This window comes from Syngnathoides biaculeatus, chromosome 11, assembly GCF_019802595.1.
Source record: "Syngnathoides biaculeatus isolate LvHL_M chromosome 11, ASM1980259v1, whole genome shotgun sequence".
Taxonomy (NCBI): domain Eukaryota; kingdom Metazoa; phylum Chordata; class Actinopteri; order Syngnathiformes; family Syngnathidae; genus Syngnathoides; species Syngnathoides biaculeatus.
The window spans coordinates 3,431,472-3,452,262 of NC_084650.1; the positions used below are offsets into that span (position 1 = coordinate 3,431,472).

Below are 20,791 nucleotides of genomic sequence, written 5' to 3' on the forward strand. Positions count from 1 at the left end.
AATGTCTATACGAAAAAATAAATGTGAATGGAGAGCGCGTCATCCATGGAATCTCTGCCATCTTCCTCCACGTGAGCCGTGCCTGGGCCCATAACCTGACCTGTTGCATTTGTACTTCCAGGCTTTTCCATAGTTATAGGGAAAATACTTGATGTCGTCTCTTTATATATATATATATATATATATATATATATATATATATATATATATATATATATATATATGTGTGTGTGTGTATTTATTTATTTATGCCATGGACACAAACTGAACAGAGTGTTTTTGTTATCACCATACATCCCATAATGCAACAGAACAGAAAAGAAACTCGTCCTTACAGCTTATTGGTGTAAGTGAATCACGTGATCCTCCGCTACGTAACTAGTTTCAAAATAAAATCCATAAAATAAAACAAAATATAAGAACATAATTCAATACTTTACATCGGAGACAACTGCATCCGAGTTCCGCGTTAAACCCACGCTTTGGCACCATCATTTCATGCTACCTGGATGCTACAGAAAATTTACAAATCTTTAGGATTATCTTCCGAAAAACAAAGGATGGCATTGGTATAAGTGCAGCTTGTCAGCTGGAGAATTGGACGAATGCCCATTACGCGGGAAAGACACCCTATACAACTTCCCTGTTTGAGGATTATACACCAGGTAAGCGGGGCTGTTTCTACTATACCCGACAAATATTCCTTTCTCACATCTGGTGTCTATATTCTTTTGGTCATGTTTGTATGCATAGCACTCTGACCCAAACACCCACATTTTGGAGAGGTCTGGCTTTTTTCCTGTTGGCAGAAAATATGAGGAATTTTTGGTCATGTTATGGTAACATCTGTTCCAAATATGAGCTGCATTTTGAACGGCTTTAAGGTCATAGTACCTTTGGTAATCACTTTTCGAGTAGCAAGCACCTTCCCATCTCAAAGAGCGTTCTCCACTGTCTTTCAGCAGCATTTTGATGAGGAGAATGTGGAGATGATGTCTCATGTCTTATGCCTTTTTCTCTCAATAGTGACTGAAAGGTATTGCCTGTATATTCCGTACCGTTATCAGACCTAATGGATTTTACATTGTCAAATGGCACACTGTCTGCAATAAATTTTTCTGTTGCTAATCTAACATCATTCTTATTGTTAAGGAAATAAACAGATATTGCCCTGAAAAATCATCTGTGAATGAAATGGCATATCTATAACCGTCTTGACTGGTCACCTTGATGGGGCCAGACAAATATGTATGTATCAATTCAAGAGGCGCAATAGCTTTTGGATCAGCTTTCCTGTTTCTGTTGTTGGTAAATTTTCCCTGTGTACAAACATTACAGTCGATTTTTGTGTTACTTGTAATTCTCATTTGGTAATTTTAATACATCATCCACATTGCAGTGTTCCAATATCTTGTGCCACGTTTTAACGTCACAAGTTAGACGTACTTTGTCTCTACATGATATCATTTACAGTCATCAACACCTTGTTGCTGGGTATTTGCTGTGTTTCCGTAGCATAGACTCTCGTTTTCCTCAATGGAGAATACAGTTCCATCTTTGGTGATAAGTTAATTTCCTCTATCTTGAAAGATCACTTTGGCTCCGTCAGTCATGGCTCCTTTGTCTGCTGTCGGAAAATTTACTCCCTGTGTAGGGCAGAGACAAAAGATTTGACAGGGATGGTTTTCTAAATACAAGTGGCTCAAATTCAGTGACTCAATTTTTTTCTGCCAATGGTGTATTGACAGTGGAAAAAAAAATTTCTGACACGCTGAAAATCATCGTTGGTCCCGAAGTTGGATGACTTTGGGAATCATCAGCAGACAGCTGATCACAAGTTTTCTGCAACTGCAAAGACGTAGTTGTAGAACGTGGGTTCAGCACGCATAACATTGTAAAGACATCCTTAAGGAACTGTCTCAAAACAAAGTAGATTCAGTTACCAATAAAAATATAATTCCTTGTATCACAGTTACGTCTGAAAGTTATTTGTATACATGTAGCCTGAAGAACAAGAAAGAGTATTAGTCATGTTAGTAGACCGCAGTTTGACCGGCATGTGATTGGCTATGATTATCGAAAAGTGGCTCATGAAAATTTATTTTGGTTTAAAAAAAAAAAAAAAATGGCTAATGATGAAAAAAGGCTAGCCAGGGCCTTAAGTTATGCCAAAAGTGCATCTTCCAAGCTTCTTCATGTGCGGCAAGCGCATTTATGTTGAAAGTCATCAACATCATGAGTCATGTCAAAGGAAATTCAGTTACACTGAAACATTTTTGGGATATAAGTTCCAACGTTAGACTAGTCTGTCCATATATCTAAATGCGAACGGTCATTTTCCCCCGTGGTACGCGTTATCTTGAAGTTGACAACTTTCGCCCTCTCCATGCTTTAAGAAGATATAGATCATCTACTGTTAGCTTTCATCAATGGATTGACAATAGATGCCGCCGTAAATTACGCTAAATTCTAACAATACATCATGATTGGCGACAAGAATGTTTGTTCCAATGTATCAATAGCTTGTTGCAACTAACGCCGATTATGTTGAACTAAACTTTCAGCATTTTCAAAACATTGCGGTATAGTTGTTCGCGTTTATTCCTTGACAGGCCAGTGCATTTAACTTTTCTTCAGATAAAGTTTGTCAGATCAACAATTTTTATTGATGAAAAATTTTAAATACCGTTTTATATCATGTTCTACTAATATCAGTTGAAATTATAACATCTAACATTTCTGAGTTTGAAATTTTTGTTTTCTATTTTAGTTATGTATTTGTTCATTCTATTTTTAATTTACAGTTATGTTATATTAATCCAGTAAAATATTTTAAGGTCTTGAGATTCCATCCCTAATCACACCCGCAACTTTGACTGGTGGACCACACCCGCAACTATATCTGCGAGCATGACTGAACACACCTGTATATTTTTTGAAAGTGAGTAACTGCTGTAGTCATTCAGACCTGAGATTGCAGGTTTTTTGGGGACAGGGATGATAATTGAGTGTTTAAAGCCGAATAGGCACACAGTTCCAAAAATCTGTTGAAGGGGTGAGCGTGGGGTGGTCTATGCAGATTTTTAAGCAGGAGGGGGACACACTGTTTGGAGTTGCCACTTTGGTGATATTTTTTTGTTCATAGACAGGTTTCACTTGTTTGTAAATGGTCAATGTGGGTGGTTGTTTGGTTGGTTGCGGTGGTGGGGGTGGGGGGTTAGAGGTGTGATAGTGGGGTGTGAAAGTATTAATTTCACAGCTGCACTAGAAAGTATTGAAAACATCAGCCAGTGCTTTATTATTCTTCGTTTGGGGAGATGATTACTTGTAGCTAGTTAGCGAATGTAATCCTCGACACTTAGGTTTGCTTTGATTAATTCTGCTGTCTACCAAACAAAAATTCTGCCGACAGATGTCGAGTGATCACTTTGTCAGTATTTGATACTCTTTTGGGTTATGCAACTGGACAATGACTCAAAATTTACCATCAAGTCTACTCTAAAGGGCTTATGAAAACCAAAATGAAGGCTTTGATGTGGCCAAGGGAAAGTCTGCAATTAAATAAAATTGAGAGGCAATGATAAGACCTTAAATGCAGTTCATGCACAAGAACCCTCTGATATACATTACTAAGTTATAACAATTCTGCAAAGAAGAGTGTCAAAATTTCCTACAGTATTTATATACTACATTTTATGTACTTTGGTTGTCCTTTTGATGTACTGAAATTCATGTAAACGATTTGAAACATTTGTGCAATGTCACCTCCCCCTCACCCCATAACAAGGAAACCTTGGACTGTACTGTATACTTAATGAAGTGACTGAATAAGTGTATGTTGAGTAATTACTGACAGAACCTGCGTTTTTCAGGTGTGTAAACTGCGTGAGCGGCTGCAGGAGCAACGTCAGGCTCGGGAGCTGGAGCAGCACAAGCACGCTGTGGCGCTCACAGACCTACGCGCTAAACTCCATGAGGAGAAGCTACGCGAGACTGCAGCGGCACGAGAAGCTCTCGCACGGCAGCATGAAGCGGAGCTGGCCAGGACGATTAAGATCCGTGACACAGAGGTACAAAGGCTCCAGGGACTGGTGCACGCCCTGAGAGACGGAGCCGCTGACAAGCTAAAAAATGCCCTTCTCGGAGAGGCTCGAGAAGAGGCCAAGAGGGCTTTCGATTGCGAAAGGTTAAAGCTACAACAAGAGGTATGTTTCAGCATGTGCACAGCTCCAAGTTCTTTGTTGACAACGAATGTGGATGTTATGCATGCAATAAAAACAGGATGCTGAGTGGGAAAAGGCTCTTGCCAAGCTATTGTTTTACGGGTCGCCTTCCCCGAGTAACTATGCATCTCTTGTGTCATGACAACTCGTCAGTGGAATAGACCTGCTGTTTACAAATTTATATATTTATACAATGTTGACCTCTCTTTTAGATCCAAGAACTAAAGGCAGCCAAGAAGCAGGCTGACGAGGCTCTGGCCAATGCATTACAAGCCGATAAAGCCAAAGCAGCTGATCTGAGGACAGCTTACCAGCAGCACCAGGATGAAGTGCACCGCATCAAACGTGACTGTGAAAGAGACATCCGGCGACTGGTAAGGCAAAAGTTGCTGTGGAGGAGAAAAGCATACTTTATTAGCCTGACAAATACAACATCTGTTAGTTTAACTTTTTAAAAAACTTTTGTTTACTGTAACATCACCAGCCAAACCTCTCTTCAGTCACTAGCATCTGTTTACCTGCTTTCTCAGGATCTATCTCACTGATTAAGTTTAGTGACTAAATACTGCTGTCTCCCTTACTCTAACTTTACCTCCTTGTGTGGATTTCTTGTTGATACTATGTAATAAAAGCTGAGTTGTAATTGCCAGGCAATGATTGCTTTGTCTTTGGTATACGGAATGTTCTGATGAAGAACGGTGTGCAAAACTAAAACTTTCAGGTTTCATTCAAGGTCATCTTTCCAGCTAAATAACTTACCTTTCCTGTTTTCGTTACCATCTTCTCCCATAGATGGATGAGCTAAAGGCCAAGGACCGTGTGGTGTGTGCCCTGGAGAGAGAGCTGGGGATGCAGGCCGGCTACACTCAGAAACTCCAGCTCCAAAAGGAAGCCCTAGATGAACAGCTGGTTCACGTCCGAGAAGCCGAAAGATACAACCACAGCAGTCCAAAGAGGGAGGTGGTGCCCGGGCTTGGGGACAACACAGACGTGCTCAATAACCAGGTACATATATCAACTTAATTCAAAGATCTTTTATTCAGTGCTTGAAAGGCATATATCGCTGCAATGTCTATAATACTACAGGTACAACAAATGTTTATGTTTTAGTGGCATTAGTTTATTCATGCATGCTCATCCTCCATTTCGTAACATCCTCCTTCCCATGAACCTCTCTACCTGCCTGTCTGCATGTTTGTCCTCCCCTTGTTCAGTTTTTGTACTACTCCTCCTCCTCCCCTCTACCCCCTGCTTCCCAGGAGGTGGAGGAGCGTGACACTAGGAGGTTCCAACTGAAGATAGCAGAGCTCCACTCCGTCATCAGGAAGCTGGAAGACAGAAATGCACTGCTGGCTGATGAGCGGAATGAACTTGTGAGGACAATGCATTCAGTCATTCAGAGTACACACACAGACGCACGATCAGCATAGACAAAAGTGCAAAACAAATGGTACATGTTTTGGAGTCAAGTACAGTGATGGCTTGAGTTCTAGTGACCTGACTATCAGTTTTTTGAAGTTCAAGTTGTAACCTATTTATTTGCTTTGACTTGTGAGCTCAAACTTGAAATATATGAGTGCTGTTGTACGGTGGCTGTGAACTCAACACAACACACAATATGGAGCAGTTTGGCAAATAGTGAACAATTCCTCCAAAAAGTCTGAATTGTTTAATGCCGCACCAAGGTGAAGTTTGCTGGGAAACTAAACATAAAACAAAGAGGAATACATTAAAATAACCATAGCTTAATCTTTCAGTCTGATAACTCAGTGCTAACGCTAATCAGCATCTATGTTGCAGAGCTTTCAGCAACAGATTGAAAACAAGTGGTGTACATTGACATAGTAGTATTTAAATTCATATATTAGTGCTGTACTGGTGAGGATTTGAGGCGTTGAATGTCATCTGGGTTCTTGGCAGGACACAAGCTGCTCCAATATGTTGGGCCTCTACATGGAAGCAGGACCACATCCAAATCAGATTGTAGATTGAATTTATAGCGCCTCAATTAAAATGTTATACTACCCCTAAGTGGCCAAGGCGGGTACATCAGAAGGATCAGCATTCAATGAATGCAACGTGAATTTATTTATTTTTTAACTCATGCCATTACTGTACTTTTTTTTACAAAATACAATGGACTGACTAAAATATGATGGGGAGATGGGAGACTTGAACAGATTATTGGCATTTCCATTCTTTTCACGGGGAAATGATGATTTGAGATATGAGTGTTGTGGGTCATGTGCGTTGAACTCGTATCTCAAGGCACATTGTATGTGAACATTTAATTTTATGCTTCATGTGTCAGTTGGAAAGAACATCAACACAGCCATGATGACAGCGTGTTTGGTTGCTGTTCACTTTCCAGTTAAAGAGAGTTCGAGAGGCAGAGAGCCAGATGAAGCCCATGTTTGAAAAGACCAAGCGCCTCTCCAAGAAGAATGATGACCTCCTGCAAACACTGCAGCGAATGGAGGAGAAACTTAAAAACTTGAGCCGTGAGAATGCTGAGATGGTCAGAATCAACTTTGCTTGATCTCAAATTAAAAAAAAAATGCTGGATTAGCTGTTCATGCTTTTGAAACAATCAATATTATGTTTTTTCCTTGGATGTATTTTTTGGGCAACTTTATCACATCTGCCTGCCAGTTCTGAGGATCGAGGTTCAAATCCCGCCTCGCCCATGTGGATTTAGCATGTTTTCGCCATGCCTGTTTGGGTTTACTCTGGTTTCCTCCGACATCCCAAAAATATGCATGGTAGATTCATTGAAGCCTCTAAATTGCCCATAGGTGTAAATGTGAGTGTGACTGATTGTTTGTTTCTTTTAGTTCTTTAACGTGCTGGCGACCAGTTGAGGGTGTACCCCACCTCTAGCCAAGAGTCAGCTGGAATAGGGTCATCTGCGACCTGAGTGAAGCACTATGCAAAATGAATTAATGTCGTTTTTTGTGGGACATTTACTTTCATGGATGACCTCTAGCGGCTATTTAAGGAAAAACATTAACTAGTCAGATTTCATTTGGATGTTGTCTCTCTCGCTTTCTCTTAGAAAGAAAAAGCTTCTGGAGCCCCATTTCAGCACCAAACGCATCCAAACCAGCTAAAGCGCCCCAGCTCTTTAACCGACTTAAGCCACGCCCACGAGGAGCAGGAAGTAGAGTTCCTCAAGCTCCAGATTGCAGAGCAACGCGACATCATCGAAGAACTCACTCAGGTCGACTTTGTACACATAGTTGAATAGACAAATAGTTATCAAACCACACAAAATAAATCTTTCACGTTTGAAGTCAAAACTTAACATTTTTAAAAAATCTATATATTATAGACATCAAACATTGTGATTTAATTTCCACAAGTGATTTGGCGGTTCATCTGTTTAATTATGTTCTTAGTGTGCACGGCATTCAAACTACCTACATGTGGTCACTCCACTGTTCATTACACCATGACCCTTTTTAACAGGAAAACAACCTTTACATGGTCTATTTTGATTTGCTGGATACTTGTAGCTCTGACTGGACAAGCACCCACATACTTGAAAACAGTGTGACTTGACAAGGAACTAAGCGAGATGTTCATCTCCATCATGTTTGTGTTTAGGAACGTGACCGTTTGGTGCTGGGCAAAAAGATGAGGCGGAAACCTCTCAAACTAACCAAAGTAAGTACAGTATGTCAATGAAGTAGCTAAGTAACCACCTCATCTGTGGTTGACTGATCGTCCCAGTACTGCATTGTGCGTCTGTGTACGTTTAATTGGGCTCAGGAGACATGACAGTTCCCTTAATGTTGAAAGCATTAGGATTTTTAAACAGCCAGAGGAATATTATATACTCTGCTTTTACTTTTTTATTTATTATATTCTCCTGTTTTAATTGTTAATGCAGAAGGAATTAATGATATTGTGAAGGGCAGTTAAGCTTCATGTTAAACAGTGTGTACGGTTGAGGAGATTTGAGGTGAGGATGCCTAATTGGGTGAAGTCATTGCTGTGATCATGCCCAGCATATTTGAGTTAATGCGTGACGGATGTTGCTAGGAGGAGGAGTTGGTAGTCGAAGCATACTGTTGGCTTTCCCCACACCGCAGCGCTGGAAACAGTTGTCTGCTTGGCAAGGGAGATTCTGGTATTGGATGGTGTACCTTGATACTTGGACTTGCTTGGATACGAGACATGTTTTGATGCCGTACTTAGTAGGGTTTGTCGAGTTGATTTGGGAGTTTTTGTTCCGGTGGCAATATGACAGAGTACTTCCTTCTCATCCTCTGCTTCTCTGCCTTCATTTGTCTCTGTGCTCTGGTCTGCCTTTACTTCTCCGGTTGCCAGGAGATGACTTATAAACATGATGGTAAGCATTGTACCGGCTTTCAAATGATGAGGGAACCACAAAAATGAAAACAAAAAATGCAAATGCACAGACCGGTGACATGGCTTAGTTTTGATACTTTTCAGACAGGTTAGCAAAATAAAGGGGGCTTTAGGGTATTATTACTATTATCATCTTTTTCTTTCTTCTCCACAGAGGCATGTTGTAGAGACATATTTTGGGTTTGATGAGGAATCTGTAGAGTCTGAAACCTCCTCTCTGACCTCCTTTAACACGGATCTTACTGATCGCACACCTGCCACTCCAGAAGAGGAATTAGAGGAGGTGAGGAAATTGCTGAATCTTTTAGTATTGCAAAAGACCAGGCTTCTCTGGAGGGTTTTTCAGTGAAGTTGAGCTACTACAAATGCTCTCATTTCTCAGAGTGCTTCCCATGAGGAGTCAGAGCTTCGTTTTCGTCAGCTCACCAGAGAATACCAGGCTCTCCAGCGGGCCTACGCTCTCTTGCAAGAACAGACTGGAGGCTCTCTCGATGCGGAGAGAGAAGCCAGGGTGTGTACTGTGAATTATCTGTTCAGTTTATTTCATTTTATTGTAAGCAAGTGAAACATTGGTCACAGTTTGAGCATTAACACTATGCCTAAATGTTGGAAAATAAAAGTCTGTGCATACTCTAAATGGTTCAGTTAAAAGGTTTCACACTTTAGTGAGATGTACGTTTTAATAAATGTTTGACTCCATAAAGATTTAAACTTTGAAATGAAACATGTTGTACTTCCAAGTTAAATACACCTGAACTGTACTTTATAAATATTCATCCATCCATTTTGAATCCCTGGTCTTTTTCATTGCCACCTTAATGAATATACTGTACATTCAACATGTAATTCAACTAAGAGAGCCCTTGTGATAGTCACAGATTCCAAAAATATTCTGAAGATACATTTTGAGCTCATATCTTTCTTTTCCTTTTGGGACTTGAACCCTCAGACGCGTGAACAGCTGCAGGCGGAGCTCATTGGCTGCCAGGCCAAGATCGTAGATCTGGAGAAGGCACTGGTGGAGCGGGGGCAGGTAACAAAGACAAGAGATGGAGACCGCAGCTCTCGGGTTCTCCTCTCACTGGCCCTCCTGCATGTTTGTCTGGCCGCTCTGCTCCTGGGTTGGCGCTATGCCGACCAGGTCTGCCGCAGGTTCCTTTGACCTCCCTTCCTGCATGTGTGCTGTCACAACTTGCTGACTGCATGCTCTTTCCTGTTGTAGGTTATCTTTCCTTTCAGTTTTGCCCCCAGGAAAATGTATATATTTTTGGATCCTCCTCATAGATGGTTGTAGTAAAATTCAAATTGGAAAGATGCGATTTTTTACATTTAATATGTTAAAATACTGTATTTTTTTGGTGTATAATGCTCACCCATGTATAATATGCACCCCAAATTTTACCTCAAAATTCTTCTATGGAAGTAAATATGTGCCACCAGGATTTTAATTAAAAATGCCACAGAAAATGTTATGTTGTAAAATTCACATCGTTATTTCAAACTGATCACATTTTCAATAGCTGTATTTCAGTTTAACTTTTCAATGTTAACAAATTCACCATATAAAAAAATTCAACCTTTAAAATTCAAACACTATCTTCAGTCTCCTGAGATTCAACTGGCTACAATTCGCTGTCTGAAATTCACCATCTAATTCAGAGTTCAGTGTTAAGGAGACCTACAGTAACCCTGCCTTATTAACAATGAATTTAGACGGTGAATTGCAGACAGCGAATTGTAGCCAGTTGAATCTCAGGAGACTGAAGATATTGCGTTTGAATTTTAAAGGTAGAATTTTTTTTTATATGGTGAATTTGTTAACATTGAAAAGTTAAACTGAAATGCAGCTATTGAAAATGTGAACACTTTGGAATAACAATGTGAATTTTACAACATAAAATTTTCAATGGCATTTTTAATTCAAATCCTGGTGGCATATATTTACTTCCATACCTTTCACCCATGCTTAATGCATTTTAACAATGCAAGCTTTTGTTTCTACCTATATGAGCAAAACATGAAGTTTTCATATTTTTTCATATAATTATTGTAGAGTTAAGCTTTTTATTTGAACATGCAATACTTGTTCGTATTTTGAAATTCACACTCATCCTTTTACAGTGAATACTCGGTTCTCGAACGTCCCCGTTCTCGAAGAAATCATTTTTTGAACGAAAATTTAAAGATTTTTTTTGCTTATGTTTTTGAACAAAAATCCAGTACTCGAACACCCTAAAACAACCTGGAAATAACAACACGCACGGCCCGACCAGCTCACCCACAACGTGCTTTGTTATTGTGAATTGCAACGCCCCGTGAAAAAACCCGGAAATAACATGCGCACAGCCCAACCTGCTGACCCACGACGCGCTTTGTGAATTCAAACGCCCTGCAAAAAAAAAAAAAAAAAAGCGTAAATAACATAACGCGCGCGACCAGACCACGACGCGCTTTTTTATTCTGTATAACACCGCCTTTGTACGCAGACGGGTACCAGTAGTTACTATTTTCACCCCTAATCATGGCTCCAAAGAAGCCAAGTGGAAGTAGTAAGTCAGCTGGTGCTGAAAAAAGGAATCTGGTGTGCGTGTTTCTGAGCTATTGAAGTAGTATGGTATGGCGCAATTGACGATAAGCACCATTCTGAAACATAAGGACGGGTTAAACCAAAGTGACGTTGCTAAAGGAGCAACCTTGTTGATCAAGCAGAGGCCAGAGATCTTGGAGGAAGTTGAAAAGTTCCTTTTAATTTTCATAAACGAACAATAGTTAGCTGGGGAATGTTTCAAGTATTTTGTTAACTACAGTTACGAGTTAATGTTTATGTATGTTACTTGTTGTGAAAATGAAGACAAAATTTTTGCTTTTTCCCCCCCTCATTATTGCTTGTTTAAAGTTATTCAGCACTTTTGTTAATTAAAAAAAGTTTACAAGGCTGGGGGCTGAGTCGCTACAGATACGACAATGCACTCCCAGCCTAGCATACGCTACTGCTAAAGCATATATTTTAAGCAAAAAATGAATATATTTCAAATTTTATTTTATTTAAAGTATTTAAACTATACATGTATTTCTACTATGCAATTTATTATCAGGAAAAGCCAAAAAAAAAACCCTGCTTTAAAAAGCCAAATTTTTTAAACTTTTAACGCATTATTTCTTTATTCATTAATTGTAATGTGAAATATCGATACGGTTTTTGAATAAATCACTTCTCGCACCCTCTTCTGGAACAAATTGTGGTCGAGAACCGAGGTTGTACTGCATTTGGTGAATGAGAAAACACACAGTTGTGCTTATAGTTTCGATTACCCTGTCAGAATTTGTAAGATGGGTACAATTCTATAAAGAAAACATGATGGGCTCGGTGGAGCGCATTTAATTTTATTTTGTTGGCATTCAAATTAAACTGCAAAAATAAAAAGTAAAACAGTATTTCACAAGTTCTCCCAAGGCTTGTGAACTTATGAGCATGACTGTACAAATGTGTAGTCATACCACTAGGTGATGGTGGCATATTACAATGAAAGTGTACAGCTTTTTCAAATCATTACATGGCACCATGCATTTATAAATGGTGTGGGGTTTTTTTTATTCTATTTTCCTATGTACAGTATTTAGCGCACTATTGACTTGACAATTTTTGTGGGGGAGATGTGCATTATACACAAGAAATTACAGTACCAGGTGTATTTTATATTGGATCAAAAACAAATGCTTCCATTGTAAAGTCTTGGCTAAATCACCTGAATTTGCCAATGACTGATAAGTACTAGTACACACGTTTTATTTTTAATCTTTTGTGTTGGTGCATGCTAGGCTGATCCAGTAAATGTTGTCATTTGCTGCTCTGTTGTATTTCTTCTCTGATTGGCTTCTCGCACTGTAAGCATTTTGAAGCATGTGGCTTTATCAGCATGCTTTTCCTTTTTACGCCAGAAGAGGGCTTCCTTGCTTTGGACCAATAAAGTTTTGCTTCTGCAACTCTGTTCTTCTTTGTATCAATATTCCCTTTGCATGTGTCGTTGGGATTTAGAGGCACTGGCCACTATCTGGCAGCTTTGTTTGATTTCTGACATTTTCCTCTCTCACTGCTCTTCCGCCATCTGCGTCCGCTTGTGATGTTATTTCTGATGTTCTGTCTGGTTGCTATGGCAGGACTCAAAGTGGGTGGAAGAGAAGCAGCACTTGCTCAGGATGAACCAGGAACTTCATGAAAAGGTAGTTTATATACTGCTGTGGTATATAATCTCTGGCTCCAATATTAATATACATCCCTTGGTAGGTACCTTACGTAAACCTAATTCAGGAGCTGTATCAATCATTCACCCATTTTCAGTATTTCAACGGTATCTTAAAGGAAGACAATCCCGAAAATTCATATGTACAATAAACCATCCAATGTGAAGTAATATTATTACATATATTTTGGACATTAATTGAAAAAAAAGTTGAAAATAAAGAACATTTTTGAAATCCAAGCAAAATCTGGATGTGTGCCAGCTTTCACAGCCAAACGCTGAAGAAACATCCTTGATTCCGCCCGTGACATCGCCGGTGCTTAGCATTACAGACCATTCGTTCTAGCTAAGCTAAGATACCGACGTGTTGTGTAACAAAACTGAGAAAACGCACCCAAATTTCTCCTTCTTTAACCTCCCATGGGGTTAACCTAACAGGATAAAGCTGTGGCTGTCACAGTTGAGGCTCGTTCACCAGCAGGGGAAATTTGCACGGATCTAATCATTACTGGTTATTAGCTGCTTAGTTATAGCCTCTCGTGCTAATACTGTATAAGCAACAGCATATTTTATGAGGCGACACGGTGGCGCGGCTGTTCAATCCCGGATTTCTGTGTGTGGAGTTTGCATGTTCTCCCCGTGTCTGTGTAAACGTGCCTCCTGCCCATTGACAGCTGGGATAGGCTCCAGCATTCCTGTGACTATTGTGCAGCTAAGAAAATAGATGGATGGATATATATGTGTAAGCACACAACATTTCCCGGTTACTATTTACGGTGATGCGCGCATGCAAACCCCCCCGGCTTCCCCATCTCGCCATCCCAGCCACCGGTCGAACGGGAGAAACTGAGTCCTTGAAAAGTACAACTTGAGGGGGGGGGGGGGGGTCTGTCCATGACTGCTGTATATTCTCTACATCGAAACTAACGCCTCAGAAAAGCATCAAATCTCTGCAGTCCATATAATGGGACTGTTATTGTCCGTCGTCATCACCGCGCTCCTCCCAACACGTCGACTTCTTCCTGTGTGCATTCTGGCTCAAACGCTTGAACTTTGTACGTTGTTATTTTTGTTTTGTTTTCTCAATGGTGGGAGTAGTAATAGCACAGAGCATCGACTCGCTGTTATACTCGATTTGTTGACTCTGACTGCACAACACTTCTATTTACGGCGATCCCTGGATGCAACACCCCCCCCCGGCGCCGGTCGTTCTTGAGAGGCTGACTGCTTGAAAAGTACAATTTGGGGGGGGGGGGGGTTCTGGCCACGCTTGCTGTATAATCTCTACATCGAAACCAACTCCTTAGAAAAGCAGCAAATCTCCGTGGTCCATATAATGGGACTGTTATTGTTTGTTGTTAATGCCACGCCCCCTCAATAACACGTCAATGCTGGATGTGTGTATTCTGGCTCAAGCACACAGGCTTCAACATTGTACGCCATGCTACTTTTGTTTTGTTTGTTTGTAATTATGTTTTCACAAAAATCGGCCACAAAATGCCAGATAGTGGACGTTCTCCGTTCAGTGAAACATATCCACGAGCAATGGGGGGTCAGAACAGGAAGCACTGCTGGTGTGGCAAGTGCTGATTGGCTTTCAGTTTTCCAACCGGGCTCATTGGAATGTCTGAGCGAGAGAGGAATTTAGATAATACTTTTCCAATTTAGAGATGTTTCTTGGTGAAATCTGTGGATAACTCTGGCATTAAAAGAAACACTGAACCCTCTTCTACTAAGTTTTAATGTGTGCTCCCATTCCTATTAGTTTTGACAAAGTCTTCCTTTAATGGCAGTGGTTTACAAGAGGACTGCTTCGTAATGAGTATTTTAAATTTCATACATTGTCTATACCGCCTGTCTCTATTAGGTTTGCGGGCTGCATTGGAGCCCATTTAAGGTGATATTGAGCGAGATGAGGGGTACACACAAGCCAAAATATAAACAGCTCTCAAAATCATCCTGTCCAGTCCAACTTCTCTGAAAAACTACCATTGTAAACATTCATAATATGCTTATGCTCTTACTATAAATGAATAGCTTTCTTTAATAATTGTTTAAGAAAATCAGGTGGCGTCCCAATGTTGTACAAATCCATATTGAAAATGTTAAAGTGCTTGCGTCTCGCTGTACTTATACCACCACAAAAGAGTACATCAAGTCTCCATTTTTTTTTTTTTTTAACTACCGGTACATCCACAGAATTCTTAGTGCATTGAGACCCTGCCAAACCACCGATACTTTATAAATGATTTCTCGTATGCAGATGTATGCACTCCAGCAGGCGGAGTCACGGCTGCAGGCCGAGGTTCAGGATGCTCGGGACCAGAATGAGCTGCTGGAATTTCGGGTGCTGGAACTGGAAGTAAGAGAGTGTACCATCGGCAAACTGTCACCAGGAGGCGACAACAACAATCTTAGCTCCAGATGCTTACATGCTTTGCATACAGTGACTCATTAGATTGATGGATATACAGCACAGTTTGTCCAATTATACACCCATATCTCCTTGTTTTGCATGGTGTTTGTGTGCATACCCCTGCACTTTTCTGGAATGTTCAGCAAATTGTTGTATTTGTGGCTGAATATAATTTTACTTGAATAAAATGGTTTTAAGTTCTCCAGCCTAACTCAGTTTTTGTTCATTTTCTCATTCGTACATGCATGTCCTAAATTTGACATGTTCCATGAAATGGAAGTTGATGGATTGTTGAAATAATCTCATGTATTGGTTTCTATAACACATTCATCATGGACCAGCAGCCGCCTGTTTGTTGAGTGTGCATCTATTTATGTTCCAGGTCTATTTCACTGAAGGCAGGGAGGCAGTTGTCATTGTCAGTTTTGAGTTTCAGCATGCGATTGTATACTCGTTGTTGGGTTGACCCTTTATTTGTCCCACCTCCCTTAATTTTGGCCGCTCTAGATCATGTTTCACTATCGTAAGTAAACCCATTATTCCGTCCTTAAATGTACTTTAAATGCAGTCACACTAAGTTTATCACTTAAAAGAGTATGATGACAAGAATATGTATTTTATAGAGCAGTGTTAACCTTGGAACATTCTGTCTGTAGGAACGAGAGCGAAGGTCTCCGGCCCTCAATCTTCACATGTCTGCCTTCTCAGAGAACAGTAGCAGTGCCCTGCAGGTCTACTGCTCCCAGGAGGGAGTCAAGGTAAATACATGCGTCCTCTTAAGAAGCCGTTAAAGGAAGACTCTCCCGTAAATTCATATGTACAATAAACCCTCCAATGTGAAGTAATATTATTGTTACATATATTTTGGACATTAATTGAAAATGAAAATTGAAAATAAAGAACATATTTCAAATCCAAGCAAAATATGGATATGTGCCACCTTTCAGAACCAAACGCGGAAGAAACATCCTTGACTCCGCCCCTGACGTCTCCGGTGCTTAGCATTACAGACCATTCGTTCTAACTAAGCGAAGATGACAACTGGTTCTGCTCCAAAACTGAGAAAATGCACCCAAATTTCTCCTTCTTTAACCTCCCATGGGGTTAACCTGACAAGATACAGCTGTGGCTGTCACAGTTGAAGCTTATTCACCAGCAGGAGAAATTTGCACGTATCTAATCATCATTGGTTATTAGTTGCTGAGTTAGAGCTTCTCGTGCTAATACTGTATAAGCAACAACACAGGTTATGAGGGTGGCGCAGCTGTTCAATCCCGGATTTCCGTGTGTGGAGTTTGCATGTTCTCCCCGTGTCTGTGTAAACGTGCCTCCTGCCCATTGACAGCTGTGATAGGCTCCAGCATTCCTGCGACTATCGTGCAGCTAAGAAAATGGATGGATGGATATATATGTGTAGCACACAACATTTCCCGGTTACTATTTACGGTGATGCGCGCATGCAAACCCCCCTCGGTGAAACGTATCAGCGAGGAATGGGGGGTCAGAACAGGAAGCACTGCAGGCGTGGCAAACCCTGATTGGCTGTCAGTTTTCCAGCCGGGCTCATTGGAATGTCTGAGCGAAAGAGGAATACTTTTCCAATTTAGAGATGTTTCTTGGTGAAATATGCAGATAACTGGCATTAAAAGAAACACTGAACCCTCATCTACTAACATTTAATGTGTGCTCCCATTCCTAATAGTCTCGACAAAGTCTTCCTTTAAGACCCACTAACCCACTGGTATTAACCTCCACAGGATGTCGTCATTCCAGAACTAATGAAGAAACTGGATATCCTTGGAGATAACGGGGTTCGTGTGAGCATATTGTTGATTTTAATATGCTGTTATTGTTCTTCATCTTTGTAAATTTGCTATGCCTGTGCAGAATCTCCGAAATGAGGAGCAGGTTGCAGTGATCCAGGCCGGAACAGTCATATCTCTGTGTGAAAAGGTGAGCCCTAGGAATGCAGACAATGTACAATTATTCCATAGCATTGCCATGTAATTTAAACTGCATTAATATCTAACAGTTGATTTTTTTTTTTTGTTCCCCCCCGCCCCCCCTGGCATTTTGTTGCTTTGCAGTGGTTAAAACAGGTTGATAGCACAGAGGCCGCTCTGACGCAGAAAATGATTGACTTGGAAAATGACAAGGTAAAAAAATTCTCTCTTGATTTTATTGAATAGTCAGCATATTGACTGTTTTCCATTTTGTTTTTATTAATAGGTCATTTATTGACAAAAATGATGGGATATACGTAGGCGAATGTGCTTAACAAATGTGTGAGAAAGCCACCCAGTCTAAGTTTAAACCACAGCACCAATAAATAGATGAATTGTTTTAATATGCAGAATCTCAGATAAGGATAAATATAATTAATGGTAAAGTTATTAATTTATCATGAGCTTTCAAATATACCCTTTTCAGAAACTATTGATTTTGATGCAAATTTATAGTTATGAAGCGGCAGTCCTGGACAGTTTAAAAAAAAAAAAGATATATATATATATATATATATTATATATATATATATATATATATATATATATATGGGGCTGAATGTTCTGCTTAATTGAAGTCCAGTGAACCATTAACATAAAAAGATGGCTTCAGTACAAAGGTTTTCAATACCCCTCACTGAGTCTTTGCTAAAGCACTTGTTAGATGATCTTTTGGGGTGGTGGGTTAGTAAAATGATTACATGTATGTGTTATTGGAACACTTTTTCCAAATGTATGAGAATAGTGAGGCAAAAGTCCTTTATTTTTGTTGTTGTCATTAAAGTCTGTTTGAATTACTGTATTTGATGTTGCTAAATTGACGTTTGTGTTCTTTTGATACATAATTAATACTAAATCTAGCAAACAATCAGTCTTTGGCATTTGACCACAGGAGCTGTTTAGCAAGCAGAAGGGTTTCCTTGAGGAGGAGTTGGACTATAGGAAGCAGGCCTTGGACCAGGCCTACATGGTACAGACCCACACCAGAAATGTACCTAAAGCACTTCTTCCATTTAGATTTAACAGTGTTCACATTAACATTTTCAAACATGTTTATTAAGGAATGGTTCAGTCAATTAGGTATACAGTATAGAGGTGCGCCATTTTCATTTCAGCATGAGACATTTGAATGCAACACTTTCCATGGGGTTTAACTTTGTCACATTGTGTCGGGATACTGCATCTTTTACCACTGAATTCAAAATGATTGTACTGTAATATCACAGATTTAGTTGAAATTTCTCTAGTAGCCCAATTGTTTACCGTGCAACATTTTTCACTTGTCATCCACATCTGTGTAGTAAAATTTTATTTATGGTAAAGAATGTAGATATTACAAAGGAATAATGCCTTCCACCCTGGTTGTAGTTCACTGGTATTAACTGCATTTAAACTTAAAATAACATGTCTTAAAATTGGTTCACAGCCACAAACTATAATGTTAACCCGTGTATTTTTTAGCAATGTGGCAGGTCAGGCAGTAAGAAAGATTTGCCGGAGAATTAGTTTTTTTGTTAAATATTGGTACCACGCGAGGTCAAGCGTAAGAAGGTGTACGAGCGTTACCCTCATCTCCCATGATCACATTGGTGTGTGTTTATGTGCCTCATATTAATTTCTTGTGCATGCCTTTGTGTTTTTTTTTTTCCATCTGCATGTGCATGGCGTTATGTTTGCGCGTGTGTGTGTGTTTGTGGTGTATATGGCTGGTTGTGCAGAGGATCGAGGAGCTGGAGGCCACGCTGTATAGCGCCCTGCAGCAAGAGCAGCCGTCATGCCAGGCGGTGGCCGAGTCGCTGTCAGACAGGCAGAGGGAGGAGCTGAGGCTCGCCGTGGACAAGCTGCGGCGTCAGATTCTCCGGCAGAGCCGGCAGTATGACAGTCAGATCTTACAGGAGCGTATGGAGCTCCTACAGCAGGCCCAGCAGGTAAGGCTGAAAACAAAACTCCAGTGAGGTGACAGCCATCCCTCAATCGGACCCATGTGACCTTTCAACCACCAAATCTCTGGTGCTATGAAAAGATGCAGTATCCCTGTGTTGTTGTACACTACCTGTAAATGTGTCCCCAGTGAAACAGTGTCACAGAATGACTGCTGGTGGTTGTGAGCGAGTGTGTTTCGTCCCTCTTTTCCCTTTACAGTATCGCCCTCCTCTTTCTGCATCTGTCCACTCGACAACTCACACAGTAGTTTTATTGTATGTTGCACATCAAACACCACAGCACCTCAACTTCCATTTTTATCACTAACAGTAAGCACCCTCCAACCATGAAACACATTAATGATTAACCAGTCATGATCAGTACTAACTAATCAAATGCCTTTTGACTAACTGAAGATTTATGAGTCAATAATAAATGCGACAGACTGCAGAAAAAAGCCTTCATGGGAGCAAGTATTTGCAATAGAAAACAAGTGTTGACTTCATCGGAGATATTTCTAAGCCAGGTGATGAAAATGTTTTCAATTAATAGAAAAATTAAGACACTTATGCAATGAGTCATTTCAGAAGTGGATTGTTTAAGATGACAATGGTTCTCCAATTGTATAAATGTCAGTCACTTTTTTTAAGTCATCAATGTGGTGGAAGAGTACCAACAGTTGTATCTGTGTATAACCAGAGTAGAATATGAAAAAGTAGTCATAATGGTTATAGTTTTTCATAGTCCTGAGTTGTGTAACTTTCTTTGGGAAAATATGAAAGGTTGTTGTGGTTGTGCTAACATTTTGACCATCTAACTACATCTGTTTTTGCCATGCAGAGGATTAGAGAGCTGGAGGACAGGATCGACTTACAAAAGAGACAAATAAAGGAAATAGAAGAAAAGGTACTCCTAATCTTTGATATTTGCACATTTATTTATAGTGTATGTACCATAGTTATACTAAGCTTCTTCACACCAATGTATGTATTCATACAGTCTTTTGGACCACCGTGGTCCCTTGAGGACCATAATTTCAATCCACTTCGTGCTATGCATGTTGTAGAATTGACAAAAAAAGTACCTTGTGCCTTGTTCCTTAGTGAGGACAATGTATCTGGTCAAACAGTACCATTTATGCCACATTTGTTACTGATGACTTCTTTTCTTCTCTCTTTTTCATGATACGTTAAATTGAACTCCTTTTGTTCTTTTAGTTTTTGTTCCTCTTTTTGTTCTTCTCTTTAGCCTTTATTCTTTGGCCTTAATGAACATAACTGTGGAACCACATTATCAGGTACACTATCTAAAGTTTATATAATTGTTCATTCATATTTCATGACCTGTTGATCAAATGCTATGTCTATTGTTTTATTTTTAGGTGGTAAGTTGCTGCCGAGGCAAGAGAGGACAAAACTTTTTTTTAAATGCATTTTAATGAAACCCCAATGGCCTTTTTGATAAATGTGCACTTTTTGCACAAAAAAATAACCTCCATACATTTACAAATATGATGCAAAAGATGCAAGATTTTTTTATTAATCACAAGTAAATGACTGCTGTGCTGATATTTGGACCTGGGGGGAAAAACATATGCTTGTCTGCGTGAGG

At 39.9% G+C, this 20,791-nt stretch overlaps 1 protein-coding gene across 4 annotated transcripts in view; it reads left to right on the top strand.

Moving 5' to 3' along the window:
* jakmip1 (janus kinase and microtubule interacting protein 1) overlaps positions 1-20,656 on the top strand; it is a 34,743-nt gene extending 14,087 nt beyond the window's left edge. Inside the window, exons 3-23 of one of the 4 annotated variants that reach the window (XM_061835119.1) lie at positions 3,873-4,205; positions 4,436-4,597; positions 5,016-5,228; positions 5,438-5,596; positions 6,595-6,741; positions 7,279-7,443; positions 7,830-7,889; positions 8,752-8,880; positions 8,980-9,108; positions 9,547-9,630; positions 12,756-12,818; positions 15,102-15,200; positions 15,911-16,012; positions 17,012-17,065; positions 17,142-17,207; positions 17,342-17,410; positions 18,150-18,227; positions 18,976-19,185; positions 20,021-20,086; positions 20,429-20,477; positions 20,562-20,656. In XM_061835119.1, coding sequence (XP_061691103.1) covers positions 3,873-4,205; positions 4,436-4,597; positions 5,016-5,228; positions 5,438-5,596; positions 6,595-6,741; positions 7,279-7,443; positions 7,830-7,889; positions 8,752-8,880; positions 8,980-9,108; positions 9,547-9,630; positions 12,756-12,818; positions 15,102-15,200; positions 15,911-16,012; positions 17,012-17,065; positions 17,142-17,207; positions 17,342-17,410; positions 18,150-18,227; positions 18,976-19,185; positions 20,021-20,086; positions 20,429-20,477; positions 20,562-20,641 — 2,517 coding nt within the window. In that variant the 3' untranslated portion in view covers positions 20,642-20,656. Of the gene's footprint in view, positions 1-3,872; positions 4,206-4,435; positions 4,598-5,015; positions 5,229-5,437; positions 5,597-6,594; positions 6,742-7,278; positions 7,444-7,829; positions 7,890-8,751; positions 8,881-8,979; positions 9,109-9,546; positions 9,631-12,755; positions 12,819-15,101; positions 15,466-15,910; positions 16,013-17,011; positions 17,066-17,141; positions 17,208-17,341; positions 17,411-18,149; positions 18,228-18,975; positions 19,186-20,020; positions 20,087-20,397; positions 20,478-20,561 lie in introns of those variants that run through there. The other 3 variants (XM_061835115.1, XM_061835116.1, XM_061835117.1) reach the window with 3 other exon arrangements.
* The last annotated feature ends 135 nt before the right edge of the window (positions 20,657-20,791 follow it).